General features: G+C 49.6%; 1 protein-coding gene across 4 annotated transcripts in view; it reads right to left on the reverse strand.

Annotated features, from left to right (window-relative positions):
- The window catches only part of BORA (BORA aurora kinase A activator), a 163,642-nt gene that overhangs the window by 132,285 nt on the left and 14,541 nt on the right, over positions 1-16,816 (reverse strand). For 3 of the 4 annotated variants that reach the window (XM_030200569.1, XM_030200571.1, XM_030200568.1), the window contains exon 3: positions 8,382-8,488. In XM_030200569.1, coding sequence (XP_030056429.1) covers positions 8,382-8,488 — 107 coding nt within the window. Of the gene's footprint in view, positions 1-7,415; positions 7,707-8,381; positions 8,489-16,816 lie in introns of those variants that run through there. The other variant, XM_030200570.1, reaches the window with a different exon arrangement.

Genomic DNA, 16,816 nt, shown 5'->3' on the forward strand with positions numbered 1-16,816 from the left:
GTATGGCGACTGAGAAAGTCCGCCTCGACATTCAGGACTCCCGCAATGTGAGCTGCCGACAGCTGGTCCAGATTCGCCTCTGCCCACTGGCATAACGTCATGGCCAGGGGGGTGCTCCTGGTACCGCCCTGGCGATTGACATAGGCCACAGCCGTGGCATTGTCTGACAGGATTCGAACTGGCCTCAATATCAGTACCTGAAGAAACGCTAAGCGCCAACCGAATGGCCCGAAGTTCCAAGAGGTTGATGGACCACTTCGCCTCTGCGGCAACCATATCCCCTGCGCTGTCCTTTCCAGGCAGTGGGCTCCCCAGCCCGTCAAGCAGGCGTCCGTCGTAACAACAATCCACTCCGGGGACATGAGAAGCATACCGGCTGACAACTTGTCTGGCATCAGCCACCAACTTAGCGCCCTTCTCACCGCCGGGTCCAGGGGAAGGCAAACTGCGTAATCCTCCAAAACTGAAGTCCAGCGCCGCAGAAGTGAGTGCTGTAGTGGCCTCATATGGGCCCTGGCACTACCTCCATCATGGCCGTCATGGAGCCCAACAGTTGCACATAATCCCAAGCCCGAGGAGCTGAGGAGGCGAGGAACCGGCCCACCTAGGCCTGAAGCTTGAGGCTCCGGTTGTCCGGCAGGAACACTCTGCCCACTTGGGTGTCGACCCGAACACCCAGATACTCCAGGGACTGAGTCGCACGCAGCTGACTTTTCTCCCGGCTGAAGATCCATATCAGGGAGCTCAGAAGAGCAATGACCCTGTCCATCGCTCTCCCACAGTCCGCAAAGGAGGGAGCTCGAATCAGCCAGTCGTCCCGGTAGGAATGGACTTGCACTCCTTCCTTGCAGAGATAAGCCGCAATGACCACCATCACTTTGGAGAAGGTCCGCGGAGCCGTAGCCAACCCGAACGGGAGGTCTCTGAATTGGAAGTGCCGGCCCAGCGCTGCAAAGCGCAGGAAGCGCTGATGAGGTTGCCAGATGGGAATGTGCAGATAAGCTTCCTTGATGTCCAAGGATGCCAGGAATTCTCCTTCTTGTACCGCAGTAATCACAGAGCGGAGAGTCTCCATACGGAAATGCCGTATTTGCAAAGCCCAATTGACTCCTTTGAGGTCGAGAATAGGCCGAGAAGAGCCTCCTTTCTTTGGCACCACAAAGTAAATGGAGTAACGTCCTGTGCCATGCTGCTCTACAGGCACTGGGACCACCGCCCCAAGGCGGAGCAAATTGTCCAGAGTCTGCTGAACTGCTGCCACTTTGAGGGGAGACTTGCAGGGAGAGTTCACGAACCCATCTCTCAGGGGCCAGCAGAACTCCAACTTGTAGCCATCTCTGATGACTTCTAGAACCCAAGCATCTGAAGTTACCCTGGTCCACTCGCCCAGAAAAGAGGACAGCCTTAATCCATGGACCAGGGCCCCGTCATTAGGTACGAGACCCTGGGGGAGGACAGGAGGAAGAACCTCCTGAGTGGTGGTCTCTGCAAAAGGAATGCTGCTTCGGGGAGAACCTCTGCTTGAAGGAGGAGGAGCCCGACTTGCCCGGGCGATACCGACGGGCTTCTTGAAAACGGCCCTTAGAGGAACCAGGGCGAACACTGCTGGCCCTTGCCTTGACCTCCGGCAACCTCTTGCCTTTAGAACTGCCGAGATCCGTCACGATCTTGTCCAGCTCATCCCCGAAAAGCAGCTTGCCCTTAAAAGGCAACTTGGCTAAGCGGGATTTGGAGGCATGGTCAGCTGACCAATGCTTAAGCCATAGCCATCGACGGGCAGAGACTGTCTGAGACATACCTTTAGCCGAGGCTCTCAAAACATCATACAGCAAGTCTGCCAAGCAAGCCCGACTCCAGGACCGTCCAATCCGCCCTCAAGGGGGAGGCCCGCTGCACCACCATCAGGCATGCCCTGGCCACATAGGAGCCGCAAACCGAGGCCTGCAAACTCAAGGCGGCTGCTTCAAAGGCTAACTTTAAGGCCGCTTCCAATTTCCTGTCCTGTGAATCCTTAACGGCAGAGCCACCTTCCACCGGCAAAGCCGTTTTTTTTGTCACAGCAGTGATTAGAGAGTCCACTGCCGGCCAGCGCAAGGCCTCCTGTTCACCCTCTGGCAGAGAGTACAGACAAGTCACAGCCCTGGCTACCTTGAGGCTCGCCTCAGGAGAATCCCATTGAGCCGAAATTAGAGTTTTCATGGCTTCATGGATGTGGAAGGTCCTGAAAGGGCGCTTGGTTCCCAACATAACAGCGGAACCCGCCGAGGTTGAAGGAAATACTCAAGATGCTCATAGCCTGGCAATTCCTCTGAGCGAAAAAAGCCGCGCTGCAGAGGGGTCATCTCCCCCATCAGGGCGAGGATCAGCCTCCTCCAAAGAATCCCCCCTTTGGGAGAGCTCAGAAACGCTGTCCTCATCTACATTAGAGGAAACAGAGTCCCCCAAGACCTGAAGATCCACCCGAGTGCGCTTGATCAGGGAAGCCTCTTCCCCCATATCTGACAGGGGAGCAGGAGCAGCGTTTTACAGTTGAAAGGCCTGATGCAGCAACAAAATAAACTCGGGAGAGAAACCCCCCTGTTTGTGCACTTCTGCAATCTGGGCCACAGCCCTAGAGGAACTCTCAACTTCCACTCCATAGAGCGGGGGAGAGGCGTGTTGCGCATCCAAAATCCAAAATAGCATCCGGGGCATCACTCCGCGAAGGAGCTGCGCGGGAAGCATGGCGCTTAAACTTCGCCATCTCCTTACCGCCGCCCAACTCAAAGGCGGCCATACCAGAGGCCGTCCGAGCTGCATGGGCGGCCGACGTCGTAAGGGTGGACATTGGGGGATGGGCACCTAAGGCGGGAAAGGCCGCCGACGCCCCAGCGGAGGAAAAACCAGCTAAATCAGCAAAGTCCGGAAGGGTGCCCAAAAAGGGCTTCTCTGCCTCCGATGCCCGCGCCTCCCCACTCGTCGCGTAATCGTGGTCCGGGGAGCGCTTTTTCACGCCCTTACCATCCGACGCCATGATCCACGAGGGAAACATTCGGGGAACCCCCTGCCCGCTAAGAAAAGGTAAAATTACCTGCTTCTTGCTCTGAGCTGCAACGAACTGTGTCCCAGTAAGCAGCTGCAAGTAAAATCTTTTCTGCTTCAAGATTGTTATGTTTTGTTTTGGGGGTTTTTTTACAGAGCCAGCGGGAGGGGGGGAGAAAAGGAGGGACCTGGCACCACCAGGTTTGCACTTGCTCACGAAGAGCCCTCAACCCCAGGTACTCAACAAAGCCTAAGTAAATAGGCGTGGAGACCAAGCCAGAGCTGCTGCATGTGACCACACACCTGCTAGATAGAGAGAATACTGGGGATTCCTGGTAGCACATGACCACATATAGAGAGAGAATACTGGGGATTTCCTGGTAGCACATGACCACATATAGAGAGAGAATACTGGGGATTTCCTGGTAGCACATGACCACATATAGAGAGAGAATACTGGGGATTTCCTGGTAGCACATGACCACATATAGAGAGGCAAAAGATTGCTCTCTATCTCCACCTGCTGGTAGATGGACACAACCCACCAGTCTATGGATTGATCTGCTTGATATGGAAGCTCCCTCCATCGACGTCAATGCGGGTCAACCTGGGTGGCAGCTGAGGCCAATGCTGCAAGCGGTACCGGCGTCGGGGACCTCACCACAGGCACAGAGCCAGCCGGTCCTTCGATCGACGGCACCGAGGGTGCAAGCACCCCCGGTACCGGGACCGAGCGCTGCATCAGCCCTTCCAGAAGCCCTGGAAGAATGGCTCGGATGCTCTCCTCCAGAATCGCTGTCGAGGAAGGCTGGGAGGCCGGTGCCGGAGTCGATGTCAGAATCTGCGAAGGTCTGGATGGAGGGTGAGCTGTCCTCCCGGCATCAACTCTTTCCAGGTGCCGAATCCCTCGACGTCCCACAGCTCCTGGTAACGTGTCTCGAAGGCTAAGCCTCCCCAGCCCAGTTGTAACTTTCTTCCCCTGTTGCCCCCCACAAGCGCAGGGCTTCTTCCCTCACGGCTCAACTCCCCGACCGGCAACCCGACTCCTCTTCGTTCCTCCTCCTCCTCCCTCGCGTGTTTTACCTTCTGTGGCAGCGACGTCAGTAAAGAAAAAGGCACTGTAGGCTCGCCTCCAGCTTCTCCTTTCCCTCTTCTCACAGTGTCCCGCCCTCACGGAAACAGGCAATGCATCATCGCAGAAAGTGGGACACTGTGTGAAGAGGGAAGGGAGAAGCTGGAGGTGAGCCTACAGTGCCTTTTTCTTTACTGACGTCGCTGCCACGGAAGGTAAAACACGCAAGGGGGGGGACGGAGCGGAGTCGGGCGGGAAGGAGCCCTAAGCTTGTGGGGTCAGAAGGGGACAAAGGTCACGGTTGGGCTGGGGAGGCTTAGCCTCCCCACACCTCTTATACGGGGCGGACGCCAGGAGGAAAAAAGGCTTTGGGGGCAGGAAGGAACGGAGAGGAGGGCTGTCGGGGAACTGAAGGAGGGCAGGGAGAATCGCAGGACATGGAGGGGAGGGGGAGAGAAACGAGATCGCTGGACATGGAGAGGAGGGCAGGGGGAGAGAATGGATCGTTGGACATGGAGAGGAGGGGAGGGCAGGTGAGCGAGGAGAATTGCTGGCCATGGATGGATGGAGGGGAGGACAGGGGGATAGGGGGAGAGAGGAGACATGCTGGACATGGATGGAGGGCAGGGAAGAGAGGAAGAAGATGCACATGGATGGGAGGGGAGGAGAAGTGCTGGTCATGGATGGGAGAGGAGGAGAAGTGCTGGTCATGGATGGCAGGGGAAGAGAGAGGAGAAGTGCTGGACATGGATGGAGGGCAGGGAAAGGGAAGAGAGGAGAAAAACTGCACATGGATGGAGATAATAGGCAAAAGCTGGATCCACGTTATACCTCCTCCAGTCAATTCCACGGAGGAGGACCCAGCTTTTACTTATGGATGTATGGCAAGAAAAGAAGAAGAAAGGAGGAAAGTAAAGAAATAAATGGAAAGGAAGCCCTGGAAACGGAGTTAAGGGAACAGATAGAGAGCAGCAGAATCAGAGACAGGGACCAATATGGATAGAAAAACAAAGTCACCAGACAACAAAGGTAGAAAAAAATCATTTTATTTTCATTTTAGTATTTGAAATATGTCCAATTTGAGAATTTACATCTGCTGTCTTATTATGCACTGGGTATACTGGAGCTGTAACAGCTTACAGAAATTATTTATAATGAAAAAAAAATCACATTTTTTCTACTATACTAGTCTAATATTTTCAATGATGTCTGTTTATATGCGCCATGGCTGGTATAAGGGGTGTGGCTATAAAAGGGGTGGAGTCATATGTGGCGACCCCACTCATGAGTACCGGCACCATTTTTTTCTACAAAAAAAAAAAAAAAGCACTATGTAAAGGAACCAGCTACAGTTATCCTGTGTTCTCTGTTCTGCATAATTCAATTGAAACCTTAACTTCGGTAGTGGATGCTAATAAAAAAAAAAAAAAATTCATATACTTCAATGTCACTATCAAACTCAAAAGAGACTAAATAAATTAGAGAGACGAGACTCTGATTCGAAACGTACAGCTTGCTTTGAATAAGGATAAATTGCAAGTTCACATGGAACTTGAGATTCTAGAAAATTCACAGCATTATCTGAATTTAGGTTTTTTAAACTTTTCCTAAGCACCCAATATTACCACCTAAAGTGCCATTGTGGTTTCCATTTAAAATAAATAAATAAATACATAAAAATTAGCAGATTAAGGGAGTAGCTATCTCAAAATGAAAAAAATATTTTTAATAACAAACGTGGTTAAAGACAAAAGCAAATCAATTTTTTGTGTGGCGAGATCATAAAAACATTAGAATAGCCATCCTGAGTCAGACCATTGCATCTAGCCCAGTATCCTGCTTCCAACAGCGGCCAATCCAGGTCAAAAGAACCTGGCAGAAACCCTAATAGAAGCAACATTTGCTCCAATAAAATTGAACCATTTGAAAATGCTTCAGTCTGTGGTATACTGGTATAAAGCGCAGTAATGTTTAAAGAAATCAAATTTGTGAAAACTGTGCTGTAATGTCTAAATTTTGTAATAACTGAATCAAATGAGTAGAATCACTCAGATGTGACTCAATTTTGGAAACAAAAGGCTGTAAATAATAATCATACTGGTACAGGTGTTCAAATAAAGAACCCTTCCTGATAGTATGGGCCACCCAGCAGGGTTATTCTTCGATTTATAAATGAAATAAATATAAAGGTGTTAATGGATTTTGACAATACAAATATTTGTATTGAAGATAACATCACTTTGAGTAGCTGTACTAAAAACTTCATTAATCTCTAACTGAAAAGTAGATATTGGATTCTGATCCATGCATGTCAGATAACTGTCGCATGGCTTCCTGTTCGTACTTTATTTGTATCTTGCACAACCACTCCTCCCCATTTGTCCGTTCTCATAACTATGGTGGGGTCTTTAACCAGTGTTAATGCTTTTCTTTGTTCCTTTGTTAAAATTAGTATAGAGGAAAAACTTCTTCCCAAAAGACACTAAGCCCTTGCTCTCTCCAAGAGCACAGAAGAGTGAGACTTCCAACTCTTAGCTCTTTTGAAAGCAGATAGTATAGTGAGGAAGTTGCAGCTTCTCAAATCTCAGAGCTTTCTGGACTTCGCTAGGGATGGACAGCCAGAAAATTGTGGGGCTCCCCCCACTTTTTTTGTTTGAAACAAATGGTGTTAAAAGTGCATGCATGCACTAAGAATCACATTTGCACACACTATCAGGAAAGAATGCAAATAGTGCACAATCATCATCAAACAACATTCATTTCACATGGCAGCCCATCCCTAGAGTCAACCTTCTTGTGTGGGGGAGGCAGGGGGAGCATCTCCCCCATTCTCATCTGTACAGGATTCTGTGATAAGGAGGGATCTGACAGGAGACCAGTAGACAACTCCTCTGACAAGACTTCTAGCTCCTCTTGAAAAACCCAGTAGCACTTAGTCATGCCCGAGGAGGCATCAAGACACTGGAGATCTTCAGTATGCCAAGGAAGCTTCCTCCCCCAGTGGGCTGGAGATCAATGCCTGTGCAATCTGCCTCTGTCTATATGCATCTCCAGCGGGCAGCACTTGGGTCTCAAGAATCAGCTCAAGGTCTGCAACGTTGTGTCAGGAAAAGAAATACTCTATGCAGTCCTCGAATTTTTTCAGTTGATCCTGAAAGGCTGCTACAGACAAAGAAGGGTGCATCACAGACGAGTGGCCATGTCCTCTTGAATCACGTGGGTGTATCAGAAGTGAGGTCTCTGCTTCATGGAGGCTGTGGTGCACCCTCTAATATTAGGGAAAATGGGAGTGCATCGGGGGATGCGGGTGAACTTTTGGTACCTTGGTGCTCTCAGCACTGCAGTCCAAAGGGGTTCCATGTCAGTGCACACTGGCCTCGGCCTGATGTCCTGCATCCTTGTCTCTCAGCACTGATGAGAATGAATCCTTCTTCATATGGGGATCAGATGATGACTGATCTCTGATGGCCTTTATGGACACTTTAAAATGAGGGTGACCGAGATAATCTTGATGTGTCCCCAGTGTCTGATTCAACTCCTGGAGTCATGGAGATTGATCAACTTCGGCATCAAAAGTTCATTTGCACTACTTTCATGAATTCCTCTCTGACATCTGTCAACACAGAATACAATGAGAAGGATCATGGTCAGGCTCTAAGCACTGCAGGCACAAAGATTGGGTAAACTGGTAGATATGGTCCTGCCACGATATGTCTGGAAAAACAGTTTCATCAAAATCAAACTCCTCTATTTTGAAAAATAAACCCAACCAGGAGCTCAAGGCCTGGTTCAACCTACACCAAAGATACGTTACTCAAAAAGAAAGGAAATCAAAAAATCTAAAGGATACTGCAAGACAGCAGCAAGACTTATATAGAAAAATGCTAGAGTAATGAGGGGGGGGGGGGGGGGGGGGGGGGGGGGGGGGAACGACCAAATCATAAGCTTGAGGGGAGCAAATTGAAACGTGATCATCTAGCTCCATGGAAAAACAGCAACTGGCAAAGTCCTGGACAACAGTGGCAGGCAGAAGGACACATACATATGCAGTGGAACATTCTCAAAGTTCTGGTAAAGCTACAGAGCCATCCCCACACTGGGCTCTGTCGGATGGTGTCACCAACACGTAAAGATAAATATATCCGGCTTGCCCTTGGAGAAATTACCAAAACTTTAGAGCAATCTTTACCCTGAACATTACAAATATTTTAAACAATTGTTCATTATATTGCCTTTTAAGTCAAAACTTGAATGAGGTTCAATAATGTGTGATCAAAGGACATCTTACTTGGCATGGCTCAGATATAATGCCTGGCGATGAATATCTTCTGAATCAATTTCCACAGGATTAATCTTAGCAAGCTCATCAATGGACCATCGAAATTTTCCTGGTGTCTAAATAAATAAAATTTCATATTGACATGTACAGAAGCAATGTTTCATTGGGTACAAGAGTTTCAGATCTGAAGACAGAGCATGAATGCTTATGAAACATGGAAATGGATTTAACACGCAAGGGGGAAGGGGTCTTTTCTAAAGATTAGCACAGGTTATCTACCACAGGACTCAATATATTCCTATAGGCCCTGCTGCAAACATATGCAAATTTTTAATAAAAGACCCTGGAAATTTGTTTTTCTTAAAAAGGAAAAGTAAGCAAGCTAATGAATTATGCATCCAGATGAAAACTCTTTCACATTAGCACAGTTTTCCTAATGTCCTAAACATAAAACATTTTAAAGGGATAAATTAGGACTTACCTGATAATTTTCTTTCCTTTAGTTATTCACACTATTCCAGGACGTGGGTAGTTATGTCCATCAAACAGCAGGTGGAGATAGAGCATACAGAACTGAGCACCAGTACATAGTCCCCTGTTATCCGCTCAGCTCCTCAGTATCGTACCGAAAGCAAAAGAAAACAAAGAAACAGGAGCAAGAAATAGTCCGCAATGGCCCAAAAAGGTAACTCCCCTAGGAAAAGCACCAGAAGGCTCAGGCCCAAGAAGCAGAACACCAAAACAGCGCAGACTTCCACCCCAGGAAAGCAGTCAAGAAAACGGAAGGGCTCCTGGAATAGTGTGAATAACTAATAGAAGAAAATTATCAGGTAAGCCCCAATTTCTCCTTCCATTACGTTCATTTCCACTATTCCAGGACAAGTCGGATGTTCAAAAGCTATTCCTACGAAAGTGGGAAGCCAAACCTGCCAACCGCAGGACCAATGCCCCAAATGCCGCAACATCCACCCGATAATGCTTGCTGAAGGTATGCAGAGAAGCCCAAGTACCTGCCCTGCAAATATCCCCCAAGGACAACAAGGCTTCCGCTTAGAACATAGTCGTAAGACCCTGCTTATGTTTATCTAACAGGACAAAAAGCCTGTACGACCGGTGAAAGTCGTTGTGACCTTCAAGTAGCGCAGGAGTGCTCTCCTGACATCCAGCAACTTCAAAGTGGCATACTGGGCCCCAACCTTCTCCTGCCGAAAGGAAGGGAGATCCACAGACTGATTGACATGAAAGGCTGAAACCACCTTAGGAAAAAAGGAAGGAACAGTACAAAGCGAGACCCCAGCCTCCGAAAAACGAAGAAAGGGATCCCTAAAAGAAAGTGCCTACAGCTCCGAGACCTGACGTGCCAAAGTAATGACCACCAAAAAAAAAAATCTTCAGCATAAGGTCTTTCACTGTCGCCCTCCAAAGGGGCTCAAAGGGAGGGCCCGCAGAACCAAGTTAAGGTCCCAGTTATCATCCCTTTCAGAAAACAAACATCTGGGTGCGTTTATATAAAGTTTGTAAGCGACCCAGGGAACACGCCAGGGCTGCTACCTGAACCTTCAAGGACCACAATGCCAGGCCCTTCTGCACCCCCGCCTGTAAGAACGCCAGAATGTGACCAGAGGAAGCAAAGGGGTCCAACCCCATCTCACATCATTAGTTCTCAAAAGTATGTCACAAGCGGACGCAAGCCGAGGAAGTAGACCTCTTTCTGGCCTGAAGGAGAATAGCAATGACGGACTTTGAATAACCCTTCTTCCTCAGGTGAGCCCTAATTCAAGGACTATGCCGTAAGACCAAAGCAGGAGGGATCCTCCATGACCACCGGTCCTTGACAAGGAAGGCCCAATCGGATCCTTATACCATAGCCAGTCCAGGGCCACTAAGAGCAACCCAAGCCCAGATGGCCTCACACTCTTCTCAACGGAAGACCAATCATCAGCCAAGGCGGGAAGGCATACAGCAACCCCTCTCTCAGCCATGGCTGAAGTAGGGCGTCGAGACCGAGTGAGTTCCTTTCCCTCTGCCGGCTGAAAAACCGCAAGACCTTGGCATTGGCCTTTGTCGCCATGAGATCCAACGTCGGCATTCCCCAGCGCTGCTCCAAAATCTGGAATGCCAGAGTGTGTCAACTGAGAAAGTCCGCCTCTATGTTGAGTGACCCTACAAAGTGAGTAGCCGAGAGACACTGCAGATGCCTCGCCACCCAGGCTATCAACAAGCTGGACTCCACAGGCAACTGACTGCTGCGAGTCCCCCCCCCCCCTCCCCGTTTGTTCATATGGGCCATCATTGTCGCACTGCATGAGAAGACCTGAATCGGCGTCCCCCGGAGGGGCTGAGCAAAGGCCTCCAGAGCCCTACACACCGCCCAGAGCTCCAAGCCACTGATAGAAAAACGCGCCTCCACCAGACACCAAGACTCTAGTCAGGTGACCTTTGTAATGGGCTCTCCAGCCCGCCAAACAGGCATCCGTAGTCACCACTTCCAAATCCAGAATCGGGAAAGGGACCCACAACTGCAAGGACTGGTGACAACTACCACCCCAAGCTCCGTCTGGCAGCCAGTGTCCAGGAAATCCAGATGCCGTAGTCCTCCGAAAATCTGAGACCAGCGGCTGAGCAGCGAGTGCTGAAGCAGCCTCATATGTGCCCTCGCCACCTCCATGGCCGCAGTCATGAACTCAAGGACCTGCACAAAGTCCCAAGCCAGAGACCTGGGAAGAAGAAGAATCAAATTCAACTGACGCCTCAACTTCATGCGGCGATTCTCGGTCAGGTACACCTGGGCCCGCAAGGTGTCAAAACACTCCCAGGTATTCCAGCTGTTGCGACGGGACCAGTCTGGTCTTGTCAAAATTTATCACCCACCTTAAGGACTGCAGAAGGCAAACAATTTCGCCATCACCTCCAATCTGTCCTGGTAGGATGATGCCCAAATTGGCCAGTCATCCAGGTACAGGTGAACACGGAGCCCCTGCTTCCGCAGAAAGGCAGCCACCACAACTATAACCTTGGGAAAGGTCTGTGGGGCCCTAGCAAGTCCGAAGGGCACAGCCCAAAACTGAAAGTGTCTGCCCAGAACTGCAAACCACAGAAACTGCTCATGAGGTCCCCAAACAGAGATGTGCAGGTGTGCCTCTGAGATCTAGAGCAGCGAGAAATTCCCCCTCTCTCACCGATCGCAAGGTTTCCATCCAAAAGTGTGGGACTCACAGCCAGCGGTTGACCCCTTTGAGATCCAGGATAGGGTGCCACAAAGTAGATAGAATATCGTCCCTAACTGCACTCGGCAGGAGGAACAGGGACAATGGCCCAAATTGCCAAAAAGGCGTTGACTGTGCTCATGATCTGCGCTGCCCGAACAGCTCCCCAACACAGGGTCCTTAAGGTGCAACTGGGCAGGAAAACTCTAATCTGTAGCCATCTTGAAGGATGTCAGGCACCCACTGGTCTGTGGTGATGGTGGTCCACACGTCCAAGAACGCTGGAAGGCATCCCCCGATAGGCACTTAAGGGTGGACCGGCCTGGTATCGAGTCTATCGGGGAACAGCGCTGCTTTACCCGACCATCTGACGGACTTCCTGTCCCCTTGAAAGGAAGGCAGCCGGAGCTGAAAGCAGTGCCTTCTGACCGAAGGCCTGTCACCCAGGCCTGTACGTTCTACTGTCCTGAAATCTGGCTCGGGCCAACAAAGATGGGGCCTACCCTCCGGAAGCCGCTTAGTTTCTCCGAGCTCCTTAACCATGTTGCTGAGGTCATCCCAAACAGCAGCTTGACCCGAAAGGGTAACTTAACTAGACAAGAATTAGAGGTGTCGTCTGCCGCCCAAGCCCACAGTCAGAGCCGCTGCCTCGCAGCAACCACCAGTGACATCCCTTTGGTGGAAGCCCAAAACCCGAAGCATATCATACACAGCATCCGCCAAACAGACCAGACCAAAACAGCCCCGCCTCCAAGCGAGCAGCCCGAGAGCTGCTCCCAGTGGAAGACTGCTGGTGTCACTGCAAACAGGCCGTGGCAACAAAGCAGCTGCACACAGATGCTTGGAGCCCCACAGAGGCTACCTCAAAGGCTTGTTTTAACGTCTGCTCCAGCGTCCAATCCTGCAGAGCAATACCGCCTTCCACCAGCAAGGTAGTCTTCTTGGTGACTGCTGTCACTAGGAAATCCACCCTAGGCACCGCAAAGTTCTTTTCCTCTGGGACCACAAGACAAATACAAGCCATGGCTCAGCCCACCTTAAATCCTACATCCTACTTCATTCTGTGGACATAATATCCTGGAAATCCGGATGCATAGGAAAAGCCTTAGAGGGCCCCCTGAGACCTTTCATAAGGCTCCCAAGCTGGACTGCCTCCAGAAACTCCCACAAGCTCTTCTATGGAGAGTGCCACCAGTGCTACTGAAATCAGGGAACCAAATTTCCTCCCTGTGAAACAGGTGCAGCACATGAGGATCATTACTTTCCCCAGGAGGGAGCTCACCCTCCTCCAACACCTCCGGGAGAGAGGGCCCCTCCGAGGAAACCAAGGCCCCCCTTAGAAGGAGGGTATCTCTGTGACTACGTCTCCGCAGGCTCCACGAGGATCTCTGTCCTGGCCCTCTTGGGCGCTGGAACAGATCCCACAGGCTCAGGCCTGGGCAAGTCCTGAGAAACCACAATAGGTGCAGCCCCTCTGCTTCAACAGGTAAGCCTGGTGGAGCAGGACAAATTCTGGCGAAAATGGGATGCCCTGGCCTGAGGCCCCCTTTTGGAGCCCCCCACCCCCTGCTGCTTCTACCAACTGAGCAGGAGTCTCCCGCACGGCGACATCCAAAATGGCTGCTGCTTCCAGTTCCATCGCAGCACAAACAGGGCGCATGCCGAGAGACCCCAGCGCCAGCCTTCAGCTATGCGGCAGCCACTAGCTCTAAGTTCCCTTCTCTTGTCAGGGAGACCGGCCTGCACATCGTGCAGCGGCCCGACGAAGCACGCCACAAGAAGAGCAGCTTTTCACTCTCTCCGCGGGCGCCGCCATGAGAGAGCCTACAGCTAAGCAGCCGAGGGAAAAAAAAACAAAAAAACCCGTTCATGCCTTTTTTTCCCCCCTTTCTGCGGGAACACTGGCAGGTAGAAACTCAAGAGAAAGCAAGAAAAAAAACTCACTTTTACCGCTGAAAACGTTTCCCCCCCCCCCCCCCCCCACTGGTGACACCTCACACCACCCCAACCCATCCCGAGGCTCAAACCTGGGGGGGGGGGGGGGGGGGGGAGGGAATAGAAGAAGAACTCACCACCATGCTGCTCAAAAAAAGCCCAAGCTCTCCTGTAGGCTACATCCCAATAACTGGAGCTGGCAGACTTTAAAGAAGCCAGCATTTATGCAACAATCACGGCATTATATTGATCTTGGCCACTGGCTTGTCTCCTAAAGAATCCTAAGTGAAACGGAGAGACTCTGTTGAGCGAACCAATATATGTGAGCCTGACTTAAATGCCCCTTTACATTTTCAGCTTCATACTATTATTAAAAATAAAAATACCCCGGAGGTTTTTCCTGACTCACCCGGCGTTCAAGTGAAGATATGTTTGTGACAGCCGAGCATCTGAAGACTTTTCCTCCGGTGTACAATTTAAGTCATATATATATATACTAGCTGTTAAGCCCGTTAAAACGGGCGAGATTTCCAGCTACCCTCCTCTCCGCCGCTCCCGCCCCCCTCCGTGCCAGGCCCCCTGCACTGACCTGAAGCGCCTCTCACCTCCGTGTGAAAGCGCTGCAGGCAGCAGCAGATCGCTTTGCTGCTGCCTGCAGCGCTTCCACACGGAGGTGAGAGGCGCTGTCAGGTCAGTGCAGGGGGCCCGATACGGAGGGGGGGCGGGAGAGGGGGGAGGTTGGTGCACGCGATGTTTGTTTCCAGGCTCCAGCGGCAGCGTCCGACAGTGACTCCGACTCCGTTTCCCTCTCTGTTCCGCCCTCTGACATCATCACGTCTTGACGCAGGGCGGGACAGAGAGGGAAGTCTCTACTGCACATTTGCAGGTGAGTCGGTCACTTGTCATTTATATGTTTGATATATATATATATATATATATATATATATATACAGTGGTGGAAATAAGTATTTGATCCCTTGCTGATTTTGTAAGTTTGCCCACTGACAAAGACATGAGCAGCCCATAATTGAAGGGTAGGTTATTGGTAACAGTGAGAGATAGCACATCACAAATTAAATCCGGAAAATCACATTGTGGAAAGTATATGAATTTATTTGCATTCTGCAGAGGGAAATAAGTATTTAATCCCTCTGGCAAACAAGACCTAATACTTGGTGGCAAAACCCTTGTTGGCAAGCACAGCGGTCAGACGTCTTCTGTAGTTGATGATGAGGTTTGCACACATGTCAGGAGGAATTTTGGTCCACTCCTCTTTGCAGATCATCTCTAAATCATTAAGAGTTCTGGGCTGTTGCTTGGCAACTCGCAGCTTCAGCTCCCTCCATAAGTTTTCAATGGGATTAAGGTCTGGTGACTGGCTAGGCCACTCCATGACCCTAATGTGCTTCTTCCTAAGCCACTCCTTTGTTGCCTTGGCTGTATGTTTTGGGTCATTGTCGTGCTGGAAGACCCAGCCACGACCCATTTTTAAGGCCCTGGCGGAGGGAAGGAGGTTGTCACTCAGAATTGTACGGTACATGGCCCCATCCATTCTCCCATTGATGCGGTGAAGTAGTCCTGTGCCCTTAGCAGAGAAACACCCCCAAAACATAACATTTCCACCTCCATGCTTGACAGTGGGGGACGGTGTTCTTTGGGTCATAGGCAGCATTTTTCTTCCTCCAACACGGCGAGTTGAGTTCATGCCAAGAGCTCAATTTTTGTCTCATCTGACCATAGCACCTTCTCCCAATCACTCTCGGCATCATCCAGGTGTTCACTGGCAAACTTCAGCGGGCCGTCACATGTGCCTTCCGGAGCAGGGGGACCTTGCGGGCACTGCAGGATTGCAATCCGTTATGTCGTAATGTGTTACCAATGGTTTTCGTGGTGACAGTGGTCCAGCTGCCTTGAGATCATTGACAAGTTCCCCCCTTGTAGTTGTAGGCTGATTTCTAACCTTCCTCATGATCAAGGATACCCACGAGGTGAGATTTTGCGTGGAGCCCCAGATCTTTGTCGATTGACAGTCATTTTGTTACTTCTTCCATTTTCTTACTATGGCACCAACAGTTGTTCCTTCTCGCCCAGCGTCTTACTGATGGTTTTGTAGCCCATTTCCAGCCTTGTGCAGGTGTATGATCTTGTCCCTGACATCCTTAGACAGCTCCTTGCTCTTGGCCATTTTGTAGAGGTTAGAGTCTGACTGATTCACTGAGTCTGTGGACAGGTGTCTTTCATACAGGTGACCATTGCCGACAGCTGTCTGTCATGCAGGTAACGAGTTGATTTGGAGCATCTACCTGGTCTGTAGGGGCCAGATCTCTTACTGGTTGGTGGGGGATCAAATACTTATTTCCCTCTGCAGAATGCAAATAAATTCATATACTTTCCACAATGTGATTTTCCGGATTTAATTTGTGATGTGCTCTCTCTCACTGTTACCAATAACCTACCCTTCAATTATGGGCTGCTCATGTCTTTGTCAGTGGGCAAACTTACAAAATCAGCAAGGGATCAAATACTTATTTCCACCACTGTATATATATATATATATATATATATATATATAAAGTAAATGGTGTATAGAAGTCCAATGTTTTGAAACGAGAGGAATTTTTACTTGCTTATTAATAGAGTACAGGTATTAATCCGCCAACAAAACTTTTCCAGAAACGAGGTGGTAGAACTAGAGGACATATATTGAGGTTGAAGGGAGGAAGTCTCAGGAATGATGTCAGGAAGTATTTTTTCACCGAGAGGCTGGTAGATACTTGAATGCCCTATCATGGCAGGTAGTGGAGATGAAAATCGTAATGGAATTCAAAAGTGCGTGGAATAAACACATAGGAATCCTGTTTAGAAGGAATCAATCCAAAGCATCTTAGCAGAGATTAGGTGGCAACACTGGAAGCAAAGCCAGTAAGGAACGAATTTGTATGTCTGTACCTTGATCATGACTGGATAGATTTGGATGGGCTAGAATGGAGCTTATTAAGGGCTTCGATAACAACTTCAAAAGTTTTTGAATAAGAACCGTGCCAGGCAGACTTCTACACTCTTTGCCCTGAAAATAGCATGAACAAATCAAGTTCAGGTATACATATGTTGAATCATCTCATACCTTATCTAACGAGTTTCTCTCTTCGAGCAGACTGGATGGACCGTATAGTCTTTATCTACCATTATCTACTATGCTACCATGTTAACTGTTTACATTGATGTACTCTTGCTAAAATACTGATATTCTGATCAAACACTAGCCGTAAGGTTACAAGGCTTTTTCCATATGTTTCTTTCATT

Source organism: Microcaecilia unicolor, chromosome 4 (genome assembly GCF_901765095.1).
Source record: "Microcaecilia unicolor chromosome 4, aMicUni1.1, whole genome shotgun sequence".
Taxonomy (NCBI): Eukaryota; Metazoa; Chordata; class Amphibia; order Gymnophiona; family Siphonopidae; genus Microcaecilia; species Microcaecilia unicolor.